General features: G+C 39.1%; 1 protein-coding gene across 1 annotated transcript in view; it reads right to left on the bottom strand.

Annotated features, from left to right (window-relative positions):
• Window positions 1–3,514: 3,514 nt before the first annotated feature.
• The window catches only part of LOC103141081 (complement factor B-like), a 10,278-nt gene continuing 723 nt past the window's right edge, over window positions 3,515–13,069 (bottom strand). Inside the window, exons 2-18 of the mRNA XM_007556524.2 lie at window positions 12,702–12,908; window positions 12,427–12,612; window positions 11,885–12,061; window positions 10,651–10,737; window positions 10,304–10,443; window positions 9,004–9,148; window positions 8,780–8,908; window positions 7,843–7,953; window positions 6,989–7,123; window positions 6,456–6,565; window positions 6,135–6,267; window positions 5,843–5,981; window positions 5,660–5,736; window positions 4,438–4,538; window positions 4,235–4,364; window positions 4,100–4,149; window positions 3,515–3,983 (exon numbers count right to left, since the gene is read on the bottom strand). Coding sequence (XP_007556586.1) covers window positions 3,807–3,983; window positions 4,100–4,149; window positions 4,235–4,364; window positions 4,438–4,538; window positions 5,660–5,736; window positions 5,843–5,981; window positions 6,135–6,267; window positions 6,456–6,565; window positions 6,989–7,123; window positions 7,843–7,953; window positions 8,780–8,908; window positions 9,004–9,148; window positions 10,304–10,443; window positions 10,651–10,737; window positions 11,885–12,061; window positions 12,427–12,612; window positions 12,702–12,908 — 2,234 coding nt within the window. The 3' untranslated portion in view covers window positions 3,515–3,806. The remainder of the gene's footprint in view (window positions 3,984–4,099; window positions 4,150–4,234; window positions 4,365–4,437; window positions 4,539–5,659; window positions 5,737–5,842; window positions 5,982–6,134; window positions 6,268–6,455; window positions 6,566–6,988; window positions 7,124–7,842; window positions 7,954–8,779; window positions 8,909–9,003; window positions 9,149–10,303; window positions 10,444–10,650; window positions 10,738–11,884; window positions 12,062–12,426; window positions 12,613–12,701; window positions 12,909–13,069) is intronic.

Genomic DNA, 13,069 nt, shown 5'->3' with positions numbered 1-13,069 from the left:
GAAAATAGTCTAATGGGTTTGAATGCTTTTGCTCTTTGTACACACTAGTGACTAGTAAGTCAGAAGTTGTTAAATTTGCATTTTTTTTGATGTTTAAATTTACCACAAGAATAAAAAAAAAAACAGGTCATGAGAGTTCAGGCAAATAAAGTTTCATTGTCTATCTGTGCAATTTCATTTTAAAGTTACAGGATCAGCAAAAAATATGCATGCAATGCATGCAATCTTCTTTTCTAGAGCTCAAAAGAGGGGAAAACGTGTATGCATGCAGTTCCTAATGGCAGCAATTTCTGAAATGGCCTATAAGGTTGATTTAGGGCTCTCAGTGAGACAGATCAGCCAGAGTTTAAACAGCAGGATGCTTCATCAGGAATATGCTGTGTGCGCTAGCAGTGCACAGACGGTGAAGAGAGGAGGGGGCTTAGCGGGGCCTGAAATTACCGCCCCCTCATGCACGCTGCTCTATCCAAACACCGCTAATCAGTTTAGGTGTAGATTGATTTCAGAGAAAGCCGAGGGTTCATCTTCGGTTAAATAGACGGCGGAGAACGAGGCAGCTGCGATCCAGATAGAAAAGAAGACGGAGAGGTTAGCGAGCCCTCAGGAGGGATTCAATAAGCGTAGGACCCTGGTTTAAATTTCCTCCCTGTTTACGGCATCCGAGACCTGAAGAAGCTTTCATTCAATTAAGCCTCTGCCATTCGTCCGTCATCGCACACAGTCTGTCTTTTCCTGTCTCTGCCGCCCTCTCTCATCCCACTGACCTCCTCCCTCTCTCGCCGTTAGAGGGAAACCAGACAAATGTTCCCAGGGGGAAGCAGTACATCATGCCTCTGCTGCTGCACACACACACACACACACACACACACACACACACAGAGAGAGAGAGAGAGAAGCAAGGGTTCAGCATTAATATTGAAACATCCAAATTTTCTGTGATACTGCCCGCACCCAATATGCATTAGCACGGAGGTTTGCAAAAGTGTACTTTTTATTATTATAATTATTATTGAAAGCTGGCTGGGTGGTTATGTGGCAAAACAAAATAATTTGAAGCAATGAAATGGCTCCAACCGCAACAAATCATTCTTGATGTAATTGCCTTGTTTGTGTCAGGTTTGTAAAAATACAACAGCTGACAAATTCAGTAACGTTTCATCTCACGGCCATAAAGAGAAAAAGAAAAACCTAATTACACAAAAGAATAACTCTCCACTAAATTTAATTTAAATGATCTGGCCGTGGCACGCGGCCAAACGGAGTGTCCGCATTGCGTACGTCTGCACCGGGAGCTGGAAATGGGGCTTGACTCACTGACCCGGAGGGGGAGTGGGAGGGCGAGCTGGAGAGCTTTATCAGCAAGAGCTGAGCAGCCATAAAAGAGTTTGGATGAAACCTTTTAAGGGCTGGAGCAATTTCTCAAAGTGCTCCTTTTTTTTCATTTTCAATTTTGGAAAAGACAGAATTATTTAAGAATTGCTCATTTGGAATGGAGAAACTATTTGTTAGAAAGTTCTGTCATATAACAGAAAATACCTTTCTATATGGATAAAAGATAAGCTGTCTGTTAACTTGAATATATTGAGAAAATAGAAGTAAAAGCTCTGTTGTTCAGTGATCAAGTTGTAGGAACAAAATGTTTATAAAGACCCTGACAAAGATAAAAATCTAAATTCAAACTACAACAAAAGCAGTATAAAAAAACATTAGGTTGTTACTATGTTACAAAATATGAACATTGTTTTCTATATTGTTTATAAAGCATTTTGTAGTTCTTTTAAGTTGTTTTATTTAGAATTTTAAGTCGCCTTAATGGTGAGATTGTTCAAGATTTAAACAATCCCAGGTTTACATCATCATGCATCAAAATCAGTTTCCAAATCAAAATCTAAAACTAATGTTCCAGATTATTTCAAACAATTTATTGAAACCAAGATGAGACTTTTAAATTGATCGGGGTCTTGCTTAATTTAATAAGATTCTAATGAAGACGTGTCAGAGTCTGGTCCGCATTGCTGGCCAAGGCTGCCCTTTGTCACCTATTCATTACTTTCATGGACAGAATTTCTAGGCGCAGCCGAGGTGTTGAGGGGATCCGTTTTGGTGGCCTTAGGATCGCATCTCTGCTTTTTGCGGATGATGTGGTCCTGTTGGCTTCATCGGAACGTGATCTGCAGCTCTCACTGGAGTGGTTCGCGGCCGAGTGTGAAGCGGCTGGGATGAGGCTCAGTGCCTCCAAATCCGAGGCCATGGTCTTGAGCCGGAAAAGGGTAGAGTGCCTTCTCCGGGTCAGGGGGTTCGTCCTGCCTCAAGTGGAGGAGTTTAAGTATCTGGGGATCTTGTTCACGAATGAGGGAAGAAGGGAGCGGGAGATCGACAGGCGGATTGGGGCAGCATCTGCCGTGAAACGGGCGCTGTACCGATCCGTCGTGGTGAAGAGAGAGCTGAGTCAAAAAGCGAAGCTCTCGATTTACCGGTCGATCTACGTTCCTACCCTCATCTATGGTCATGAGCTTTGGGTCATGACTGAAAGAATGAGATCCAGGATACAAGCGGCTGCCACCCTGCGGTTTCCTCCGCAGGGTGGCTGGGCTCTCCCTTAGAGATAGGATGAGAAGCTCGGTCATCTGGTAAGGATGCCTCCTGTACGCCTCCCTGGTGAGGTGTTCTGGGCACGTCCCACCGGGAGGAGGCCTCGGGGAAGACCCAGGAGAAACAGGAGGGACTATATCTCTCGGCTGGCCTGGGAACGCCTTGGAGTTCCCCTGAAGGAGCTGGAAGAAGTGGCTGGGGAGAGGGAAGTCTGGGTCTCCCTTAAGAAGCTGCTCCCCCGCGACCCGACCCCGGATAAGTGGAAGAAAATGGATGGATGGATGGATGGATGGATGGATGGATGGATGGATGGATGGATGGATAAAGACGAACCTTGACTGATCACCACATAAAAACACATAAACACATGTTCTTAAGTCAATAAGACTTTTCTCAAATAACTGTACCGTATAATTTTGTCTGAATCATCCTCAGAGTCACCACTGGCAGTTTGTGGGTCATGTCCCTTTGCTCTACTTTGGCTGCTTCTCTTGTTGACTCTTCTGCTGTTGGGTCATGCAAGGACTCAGATTTGGTTGGTCATTTGTGGGAACTGATGTCTATTTGTTAGTTTGCCTTGGAAAGTCATGATTTGTGCAACATCTGATAAAAATTAACTGTCTCCCTCTGGCCATTTGGGGCATGTGACACACTGTGTGGTTTACACTCAAATGAAAAAGTCACAGATGATTGTTTCCATTTAATATTTTAAAGCCTGGTAAATGAAAGTAAAAAGCTGAAGCTGAGTGCTGACTCTTGAGCATTCACTATTTGCTTAAAAAATAACCACTTTAGTTTTGTTTTTCAGCTGAAGAAAGTTATGGCAAATCCTGCAGGTGATTTTTCTCAGCTCCAAAAAATAATCACCTTTTGATGTGAAGAATGAGAAAACCCAACTTTCTATAATCAAAACGACAACAGGTAAAATACCATGACAGCTTTAATCCGAGATAGAGTTATTTTCCAGCTTATCTGCATCTTTGAAACAGCAGAACATACATTAAAACCTGATCTGATGCACACATTATCCTTCATTCATGGTTAACAGAGGGAACATTTTGACGATTTACTTTCAAACGTTACATAAACACTGAATGCCTGTCATGTGGGGTACAACCAAAAGGTCAGAGTCTGAAAAGAGAGCAAATGTGTGAGTTTAAAATGCCTTAAGTGAACATTTTATGTTATGATCCAGTTATAGCGTGCAGTTACGTTCAGTTTTTCAGAAATGTCAGTGGTGTGTAGTCTTGATTATCATCTCCAAGGTTCTTAGAAAGAAAAGGGATCATTCTAAACAGATTGATATGGAAATCTCTGGACTCATCATTGGACTCAACCAGACCGCCCGTGGAGCCGCACAGTGCCTGCGTTCCCCAGCTGACCACTCCAATCTGTGAAGAAGAAACAAATCTGTCATCTCAGTTACTACTTTGACTGACCTGTTCTTTTTACTCCAAGTTTATGACGATAAATAACTTTAACATGTTTGCTGCACACAGCTCTTTACCTGGATTGTACGCTGGTTGAAGTTCTTGAACACAGCACCGCCAGAATCCCCTGTACCGACAATTTTCCATAGACAGAGTTACCAAACCGGACCACCATTGTTAATCATGTTGAAAAGTGACTAGAGCACACCCACCTGTGCATGCTATGTGATCTCTGTACCCAACCCGACCGCCGGTGCACAAGAAGTTATCGGTCACAGGAACCCTTTCGTCTTGTGTGGTGATTCCCGGTGCCGCAAGTGCTTTTTTGATGCACAAATCTCTCTGCAAAATACCATCCAAGCATCAGAGAAACATAACGCTGGCAAACAAAGCGTCTCATTTATATAAAACTTACGTTTTCTCCAAGCTTGGCGAAGACGGTTTTTTCCGCTACCAGCGGGTGCTTCCTTGTTAGGAAACCGAGTTGCTCGCGATAACTCTTTAACAGGACCTGCTCTGTTAATTCAGAACACAATAATTCGTAAGCGGCCTCCACTTTGACTCAAATGATAACTTGACAATCTTCCGCTATAAAACATTTTCTAAATCTATAAAACGCCTTGCTCCATGACACCACACTTTGGAAGTGTACAACCTGACCAGGACAAAAATCACCTAAAAGTTATCACATTTCTTTTCATGATGGCTTTGCAGCTCGTGATAATGATGTGTCAGTAAATAAGTTTCTTTTGTTGTTTTAGTTGAGATATTTTGAATCAAAAAGTGATGTGGAAACAACATGCAGCCTAAACAATCAGGATGCCGGTAAGAAGCAAAAGGTGCATCTCCACACCGGTAATAAAAAACTGTTTTTGTATTATTATTATTATTATTATTATTATTATTATTATTATTATTATTATTATTATTATTATTATTATTATTATTATTATTTTGCAGCAAAGTGATGACAAATTCTGTTCACTTTGTTAAATTTGTAAGAAAAAATACATTTATCTAAGCTCCTTTTTGCTGTGGTAGCTTTTTAGAAGTCATTTCTTGATTTCTTGAGATCAACACATATTTGTATGACTTGCTTGGGTGTTATGTGCTCATGTGTTACCTATTTTGAAGAATGTCTAAGAGATCAGATAATTTTGTCTCTGAAAAGCACTTATCCAATAAACTTTACTTACTTCCTCCCTTGGTGAAATAAGTTTTACTTACCTCATGAAGACATAAGATTTTTTTATTTGTCATTATGTTTCTAGAACATAATGAAATTGGAGTGGTACCCTCAGTAATAAATAGATAAATAAATAAAGTCTTAATCAGTCCATAGGCTGCAGGAAACGGGTGTGAGCGTGTGAAAGATCTACTTGTTCCCATGGTGGATGTTGGTTCGATATTTCAACTTAATGTTTTCCCTCCTTTTGCAAACTATTTTGTGAATTGGCTCAGACCCTTCTTTTGATTTTCATGGTGTAGCACAAGGAAGCTGGGTGTGTGCGGTGATGCCTTGAAATGCATCTGCAGGCATATCTCCATTTAACTAGTTATCATCATCATCTAATCATAAAGTGTTAACGCCTGATTTCAAGTGTACATAGCAGAGCACAGGAGCCAAACCACCAGACCTTGTTGCCTGCATGTCGACTCGCCAACCAGGTTGAGAGCCTCGCTGGTCTCCTGGGTGCAGGGTATGCATATTGGTCTGAAAGAAATTCAGGTTTTTGAAGCATGTATGTGAAAATTGCTATATCAATAAAAAAAAAATTCCAACTGCAGCCACATTATTTAAAGACAAAGATGTTAAATACCTCACAGAGTCAGAGATCTGCACTGATTCTTTCAGTCGAATAATGGCCAAGTCATAGTCATAAAACTCGGTCACGCCTTCTTTGACTTTGGCCGTGATGTTATACTGTGGGTGCAGCGTGAAAGTTTTCACTTTTTTCTCTGCATAAAGATTAAGCACGTGCCATGATTAATTATATAGACTGATTATTATAATAATCTATAATAAATGTCTTATGCTGCAGCTGCATATTAAATGGTGATAAAATAGAAGCTTGTTTTGTCAAACTGAGAAGGAAAGTCATCGATATTTACCACTGCTGCCCAGTCCATCTTCAATTTCAACTACTATATTCTCTGGCAAATCACCAAAGGTGAAGCAATGAGCAGCGGTCAGGACAAAGTCCGGCGACACCAGTGAGCCGATGCAAGTTTTTGCTTTTTGTCCCTGAAGTTGTACAGAACAGACAGTGGAGAAAACGTATGCTGTTAAACCAACATGACTTTTTGCTGAAATAAAGATGTAACTTAACTCTAACAGAACCATAAATAAATGGTGCTGCAACAAATATATTTCATGGCATTTTAATGCTATTTTGCTGTATGATTAATTAACTAAATTGTAGAATTATTCACCTTGTTAATAATAAACGCCAACCATGGAAACATTTTCTTTGTGCTTTCTTTATCTCCCGTGGTATCATAGTCCCTGTGCAGGCCACACATACCTACAACTTCGCTTTCATCTGCAATAAGCAGAACAAACAAGAAACTCAAATACATGGTTAGAGTAAACGGTAAACAAACGGACAGTATGAAGAAATTTAAAATAAATATTTAAAATGTAAAGGAAATAAAATTAAAAAAAAGTTTAGAGCCTATTGCATTAAATGAAATGGCTTCACTCAGGTCCACTGAGGTGCTTCATCACATCCACCCCCATCAGAAGAAAACAGCTCTCTTCCTGACTACTTTGGGAAACTAGAGAACCATTCAGAGCCCCATTTAAGATCACTTACCTCCCCTGAGCTAAATTAGCGCTAAATGAAGAATTACGGGAACTATACCAGAAGACACACACGCAGACACGCACACACACACACCACAGCTGAAGAAAAAAAAACAAAACAAAGGTTTTATACAGCTTTCCCTTTTCAAAGACAACTCACCAATTATTAAATCAAAGGTCTCCTTTAATTCGACGATCTTTGACATCCTGAAGTAATGATCTCCTCCTGTTCCTACAGTGAGGGGCTGCAGGTCGTCGTCAAAGATGTCATTCCCAATGGCGAAGATATAGATATCTGTAAAACGGTGTTACTTTGTAAGTTCGTGTTTCTTTTACATTGCAAAAAGTAAAGCGCCCTGCAAAAGTATTCGTACCCCTTTAGCATTTTTTTATTTGATCACATCAAATAAATTTAAGTGTATTTTCATGAGATTTTACGCACCAATTCAAAATAGTGCATGATTGTGAAATTGTACAAAGTGGTACACTGTTTTAAATCCTTCTCTTTTTTTAATTACAAATGAATATCTAGAAATTGCTCAAACATGTAATTCAGCCTCCCTGGGTCGATAATATTTACTAGTGCGATGAACAAACATGCATTAGTGCATAATTTTGAAGAGAATTATGTATGGGTTTCATTTTTTTCATATTTTTTAAAGCATCATGGAAAGGTATTTTTTTAGAAGACACTGAGCAGCTTGATTGATGGAAGAAGTAAAATATAGAGCCTATATTACAGACCAATCTTTGAGGAAAACCTATTAGAAGGTGAAAGTATTGACTCAAGAGGGGTTGAATACAAATGCAAGCAACCCTTTTCAGTTTTGAATTTATTAAAGATTTCAAAACCTGTGAACACTAAGCACTATTTTTTGGTTAATCAGTCAAATAAAATCCCTATAAGATACACAGAAGTTTTAGCTGAAACTTCATAGAGCAACAATAACATGTCTAGATCACCCATGTCACAATATTTAAAGTAGATTGGAAGATACTGAAAACTAAACTTACCAAGAAAGTCATCTCTTGCGCCGACTTGGTTCTCCACAGTGTGATTCATATAGACTGTGTTCTTTATTCTGGCAACAGTGGGCTGAGGAGAACCACCCATGTTATACGCACCTGTGGAAAAGGTGTTGCTTGTAAAATATGTGTGAAAACATATCTTCTTTTAATGTTGTTGCGGATTTACAAAATTAACAAGAAAAGCAACATAGAAATATCAGCAACAAAATCAGATGTCCAAATTAGGTAACACTTTATTTGACGGGTGTGCATAAGACTGACATAACACCTGTCATGAATATGAAGGAGTCTTTATGAATGTTTATGACTGTTGTCATGAAGTGTCATTCGGTAAATAATGACACTTTTAACGCAAAGTTACTTTAAAAGTTGCCTTAAAAGTCCATTAAAAGTCCCAACTTTGCATTATTTTGGAAATAATGACACTTTAATGCAAAGCTGGCACTTTTAATGGACTTTCAAGGCAACTTTTAAAGCAACTTTGCATTAAAAGTGTCATTATTTACCAAATGACACTTCATGACAACATTCATAAAGACTCCTTCATGTTCATGACAGATGTTATTTCATGTTTATGACAGTGTCATGTCAGTCTTATCCACACCCCGTCAAATAAAGTGTTACTGAAATGAGAAACGTCTGAATAAGACAAGAGAACGTAACATTCTGTCGAAGATCATGTCTGACACTGCAAGTTTTAAAATAATATAATTTATTCCAATACATTTTTAAATAAGTTATTTTATTAACATTTTAAATCTATCCTGAAACCAATAACTTAGCCGAGTTTTATGTCTTTAGCCAAAGGTATAGAAATATATGAAATATATATATATTTTTTTTACTTGTTAACAGGAATATCAATAAACTGTGGAAGGTTGATGTGTGTTTGCAAGCAATATGTGTGTTGTGGGCTTGTTACCATCTGTGAAAAGGATCAGGACATGCCGATGAGCTTTAAATCCCTCATCTCCAGCTTGTCTCTTTATGAAAGCCATCTGATTCTCAAAGGTTTTGAAGACCAGGTTCAGATCTGTTCCAGTGTTTTTGTCTTTAAACCAAACGCCACAAAAACACAGATGTTAAACCAGAGTCCAGGTAGGTATTTAAGTTATAACCATTATCATGTGTTCGGGGTAAACTCGCCTCCGATTTCAAACTTTTCCAGGTCTTCTATGACTGTATTAAGTTCCACTTTGGCATTGAAAAAATCGAGAATGTTGACCACCCTGTATATTTCAGATGAGAAGAAGACGATTTCGTAGTTTGGAGACACGCTGAAGGAGGCGATCTGTGGAAAAAGGTAACAGTTGAGATGGAGGGGTCCTGCGTAAACTCCGGACACATCTTTACGAGCACAAGTTAACTTGAACAATTTCTGTGAAATGCTTTGTTAATCCAGCGCGCCTGACACTTTAAATTGCTTAGGGTTGTTATTCTGTAGAGAAAGCTATCCATTTATCAGCTGGGTGATTTTCCAGAAGTGGACTTTGACAACGGGCCAAGGGCCTCGCGCCAAGAAACATCAGTCAAGATTATGATTTGTAATTCATAATTAAATTTACCTCTAATAGGCTGATGTTGTGGCAGCCAAAGGGAACAAGAAACTGTATGTCAAATGAGCCTATAAGTGTGTGGAAGCACTGAATAAAAGCTTCAAGCACCATCAGACCCAACTGAGTATTTTTAGAAAGACGGATTGTCATTTATATGTAAAAGTTGTCTACTCTGTGCTATAACATGTCTTTTGATTAATTTCATAGATTGAGTAAGTGTCCAGACCTAGTAGGACTAACTGCTGCGTTTCTAACCTTCTTTAAGAGCTCAGCAAATTTATTGCCAGCACCCATCAACAGCAGTCTGTGGTCTCACCCTGTGAGCATCCTCGGACCCCTAAACTCCAGAGCCATCATAGAATAACTGCAGTCCAAGCACTATGCTGCTGAGTCTCTGCACACTCAGCGCATCGTAAGGCGGAGGGAGCTCTAAGGCAATTGACCTTTCCATTAGAAAATAATATAAAACTTTTAATATGACCGGCTGATGACACCTAAATGTCTCTGTCTTTAGCGCAATTTTTTTAATGAACAGTAAAGTTTATGATGCCGATCATTATTGTGAACTGTGAGTTTATTCTATCACCCTGACAATTTTTGCATTGCAACTTTAAAAGGGGGCGCTGCAAGGAAAGTAAATATTTAGTGAATTTGGAACGCCTACAGCTGTGCAGGGCAAAAGAATACCTTTTAAATTATTCTGCTGCTGAAGAAATGTTTTAAAGTCATAAATACTGCCAGGTTTTACGTGTGGGTTTTCACTTTGTGTATCAGCTTCCTCATAGTTATTTTTATTTCAGACAAGAGTATTCCTCACAGGTTTTTGCCACATTTGTTTGCTCTCTTAAAAATATAACTTACATATTTTTTTCCTTTAAAGACCTCCTTACCTTTTTAATCAAAGTTATGACGGCGTCTCTTGCTTTCTCAAAATCATCTTTTTCTATGCTTTCAGAAATGTCCACACCTATGTAGATGTTGAGAGTCCCATCTTTTGAAATCCTGATTTTTCTCCCTTCTTGGGTATCATCTGTGTAATAAGAGGTTTTATGAATGAGCCACATTCATACAGTTGTTTTACATGTGCAATCAGGAATAATTAGCAATAATATGTATTTTTGTCATGCCATATGCCATGTCACTCTTAGTCATGTTTAACAAAAGGTAAGACACTTTTTTCTAAGATATTGCAGTTATAGTTTCAAATATTGTCATACGATAAAGTCCAGAAACTTACTAAGAGATTGTGTAGTGGTGAGGGTGCTTTTAATTGCACCTCCAAATGATTCTGCAACCTCACGTGGGGTATCAAATGTGTGCTTATCTGAAAGAAGTAGCAGCAAAATAAAAAGCAATTTAATTCAGTAATGCAGGTTTGAAGATCTAGAAAAAAAGCTTCGTCGACCAAAACAAAAGAAGTACAGACAACAAAATAAAATGTTTGGTTGGTCTTTTCAAAAAAGGTGTGTGTGAAAGTTGGGTAGTCCACTGGCTTCTTCCTGTATTGACCCTTTTCAACTACGTCACTAATCATTCCAGGCGCCATGATGGACGTCGAAAGTGAGGGACGGGAGTATTGAACAGAGCGACTGAAATTGCTTTCCAAAATTGTTTTTGCCAGTTTATTCATGGCTTCTACTTGTTCTAGTCAATCTAATTTGTCTGTGAACGTAACACACCTGGTTGAGGCTCATAGACGGCGGTATTTATAAAAGTTGGAAATAGCTAGCTTAACCGACCCATACCTCGTATTAATCAAGTTAATGACTTTGCCTGAATTGACATCACATTATTTATATCACTACGTCATAAACAGCGTTTCCCCTTTCAGCGGAGCAACCTTAAAAACGTACAAAAGACAAGATGCTAACCAGTTTTTTTTTTCATATATGCTAGGCTACAAGACGATGCGGCATTGTCTCCATGGTTACTAATGATTAGACGCGTACCTTCCCCATAATTGATATTTTTCTAATCATAATTAAAGTATATGGATGTTAGTCTTCTTACCTTGTAAAAAGTGTTCGATGCAAATCCGCGATTACACCGAGAACTGACAGACAGTCATTATTATTGACAGCTAAAAGGCAAGATAAAATAACATGTTTGGTTTCTATCCTTGTCTGTTTGTGCAGCCGACCGCGCAGAACCCTATGACCATTTTTAAAGTGAAATAAACTAAATAGAAGCGATATTAGGCTACCAGATGTCTGTTTTTAGACTAGTTTTAAAAGAGCGCATTGTTTATTTTGACGTCCGTCATGGTGGAGTGGGCGGAGTTCTGGAGAGCGTGACGTCACATGCAAAGCGCTTTATTTAGTTCAGAGGACTCCAAAGCCTTCACACTGTATTCAGTCATTCACGCAGACATTCACATGACGATTTAAACAAGATGACTTAATTTTAAAGTAGCTCTGTACCTAAGGAACATATTGTTTAATGACTATTAATATGAAATTAATAAATCTTACAGTAGCATGCTGGCTCTGTCCCAGTCCACTGGCCGTTCTCCAGACACACTCTTTCCTTAGAGCCCACCAAAAACAGTTCACCATTGCAGGAGTATGTCACTTTGTCATCGATCCCAAACATATTTCCTGCTCTTGAGGCTCCAGGTGGGACTCCAGGATCAGGACAGGCAAAACCAGCTGGGGAAAAACAGAAATGAAACTCAGTTCCCGTCTGTTATTTCTAAAAGGAAAAAAAAGAGGTTGAGGTCTTATTTACTGAAATGTATTGGTGTAGTGTACTCTATTACATTTATTTACATGTTTTCAGCCTGAATTACCCTCTGTTGGCTGACACCATGTTTAAAGCTGCATTAATAAAGATGGTGACTTTTTCTTTGTTTTCAGATGTTATCTCATCTTAAGGTCTAATCCTCTCAGATACTGGTTCTTACCCCATTTAATTCAATCCTTACACATGGATTTGTCCCATGTGAAAAATCTCTATACACCCAAAAAGTAGGCAAAGCAAAGCAAAAAGCAATGAAATGTTGCTCAAGACTTACAGTCACGGCTGCAGATTGGAGTAGAGCCACTCCACTTCCCATTTGGTAAGCATATCCGTTTGGATGATCCTCTCAATGTGTATCCAGAGTAACACTCATATGAAGTCTCATTACCCACAAAGTACTGGACTTCAGGAGGAGAGACGTTTCCATTCTCCAGAACGTTCGGATCAGGGCATTCAACAACTTCAGAAAAGTCAGCAAAAAGCAGTCAGAGTTGTTACTTCGATGAAGTCTGGGGTAAATTATGAATCAATGAAAGTTGTGGCGCTCACGTTTGCATTTCTGTGGTGAAAACCTCTTGGGTGCTGGTTTCCAGGAGCCGTTTGGCAGGCAGATACGGGTCACAGCAGGGTACGGGTAGTATCCATCGTTACAGCGGTAGATGATTACGCTGTCTCTCTTAAACCCCTTGGTCAGTGTAAAATTGCCACCCTGGATTTGTATACCACGGTCAGTGCAATCACAAAGAACCTCAGCACCTACGCAAAGAGGCAGACATTTTTGTTTTTGTTTTTTGGTTCAGAGTTTATGTTGTATTTAAAAGCTACAACTACATGGTGTAAGCTTCACTGTATAGCATGGCTTTCATCCAAGGAGAGCTTGAATAATATAATATAATATGATATAATATAATATAATA

The sequence above is a fragment of the Poecilia formosa genome, unplaced genomic scaffold, assembly GCF_000485575.1.
Source record: "Poecilia formosa unplaced genomic scaffold, Poecilia_formosa-5.1.2 Scaffold3, whole genome shotgun sequence".
Lineage (NCBI taxonomy): Eukaryota > Metazoa > Chordata > Actinopteri > Cyprinodontiformes > Poeciliidae > Poecilia > Poecilia formosa.
The sequence above is the reverse complement of the archived record's forward strand: the minus strand, read 5'-3'. Positions and strand labels throughout refer to the sequence as shown.